Source organism: Histoplasma capsulatum, genomic scaffold (genome assembly GCF_000149585.1).
Source record: "Histoplasma capsulatum NAm1 scaffold_8 genomic scaffold, whole genome shotgun sequence".
NCBI classification, from domain to species: domain Eukaryota; kingdom Fungi; phylum Ascomycota; class Eurotiomycetes; order Onygenales; family Ajellomycetaceae; genus Histoplasma; species Histoplasma mississippiense.
This window is the reverse complement of record NW_001813975.1, coordinates 959,961-960,958: the sequence shown is the minus strand read 5'-3', so window position 1 is coordinate 960,958 and position 998 is coordinate 959,961. Positions and strand designations below refer to the sequence as shown.

The window sequence follows — 998 nt, the reverse complement described above, 5'->3', positions numbered from 1 at the left end:
GAGGGAAGACATTCAACAGGACTGACCGCAACGCCTGGAAGATTCGAGCGAGAAGCAAGCTCACAAAATTGGGAGAAACAGCGCACCAAACAGCTGAAACAATGAACAGAGCAGAGCCCAGAAGATAAATTGGGCGTTTTCCATAAAGAATTGCTGTGGGTGACATCACCACTGAGCCAAGGCCAAGTCCCAACATGTACAGGCCAGTGGTCAGAGCAACCTGGTGTGATGTGATACCAAAAGTTTCCGAAACATCGTTGTATGCAGCTGCTAGAATGGGCGTCATTCCTCCACCAAGCATGGAGTAAAAGCCCAAGGATAGAAGGGAAAGATCCCGACGCCAAGAAGGCCAATTAAGTGGATCGTTCAGCGAATCATCTGGCTGAGGATCCAAGACGATGGAGCCGTCAGCCGTCCGTTTCATTTGGGGAACATGTGAACGCGAGGATGCCCGAGACGGCGGGTAGGGAGACGGAAAAGACGATGCTGATGTTCTTGCAGGTTGTTGTCGAAGTCCAAGCGGCTCATTTCTGTTGGAGGAGAGGAGAATGACAGTTCCTGTATTAAAAATTGGAGGTCAGCATAGTTATCTGAAAACCTACGTGGAAGCCACTTTCCGCACTCGACAGGGATCTAAAAGCTTACCAGGCACTTCATCAGTCTCCTTATCATTTAAAACACCGAAAGACCACTTCTCCCGCTCTGGTTGATAGTCATTTGATCCATCCGACCTATCCTCATCACTGCTCTGCATTCGTAATATTTTTTTTCCATTTCACTCTATTCAGCACGGGGGAGTTGGAGCCGTTGCTCTTATTACTACTCCCCGGACTTGCATCAACATTGTCATTATCGCTGGACGGTGCTATGGAAGAACGGGAAATGTAGTTGGATCTGCCGACATGAGGGATCTAGCGAATTCGGTTCGTTAAGCCTCGAGTCTCGGAGCCTCAATGTGCCTTTCTCAACGCTTGCGTGCAACGATGCGTCGATCGAGT

At 49.1% G+C, this 998-nt stretch overlaps 1 protein-coding gene across 1 annotated transcript in view; it reads right to left on the bottom strand.

Annotated features, from left to right (window-relative positions):
- The window catches only part of HCAG_07259 (predicted protein), a gene marked incomplete at both ends in the record, with an annotated part of 2,306 nt that extends 1,552 nt beyond the window's left edge, over nucleotides 1-754 (bottom strand). The window contains 2 exons of the mRNA XM_001537787.1: nucleotides 27-558; nucleotides 646-754. Of these exons, the coding sequence (XP_001537837.1) occupies nucleotides 27-558; nucleotides 646-754 (641 nt within the window). The remainder of the gene's footprint in view (nucleotides 1-26; nucleotides 559-645) is intronic.
- Between the last annotated feature and the right edge of the window lie 244 nt (nucleotides 755-998).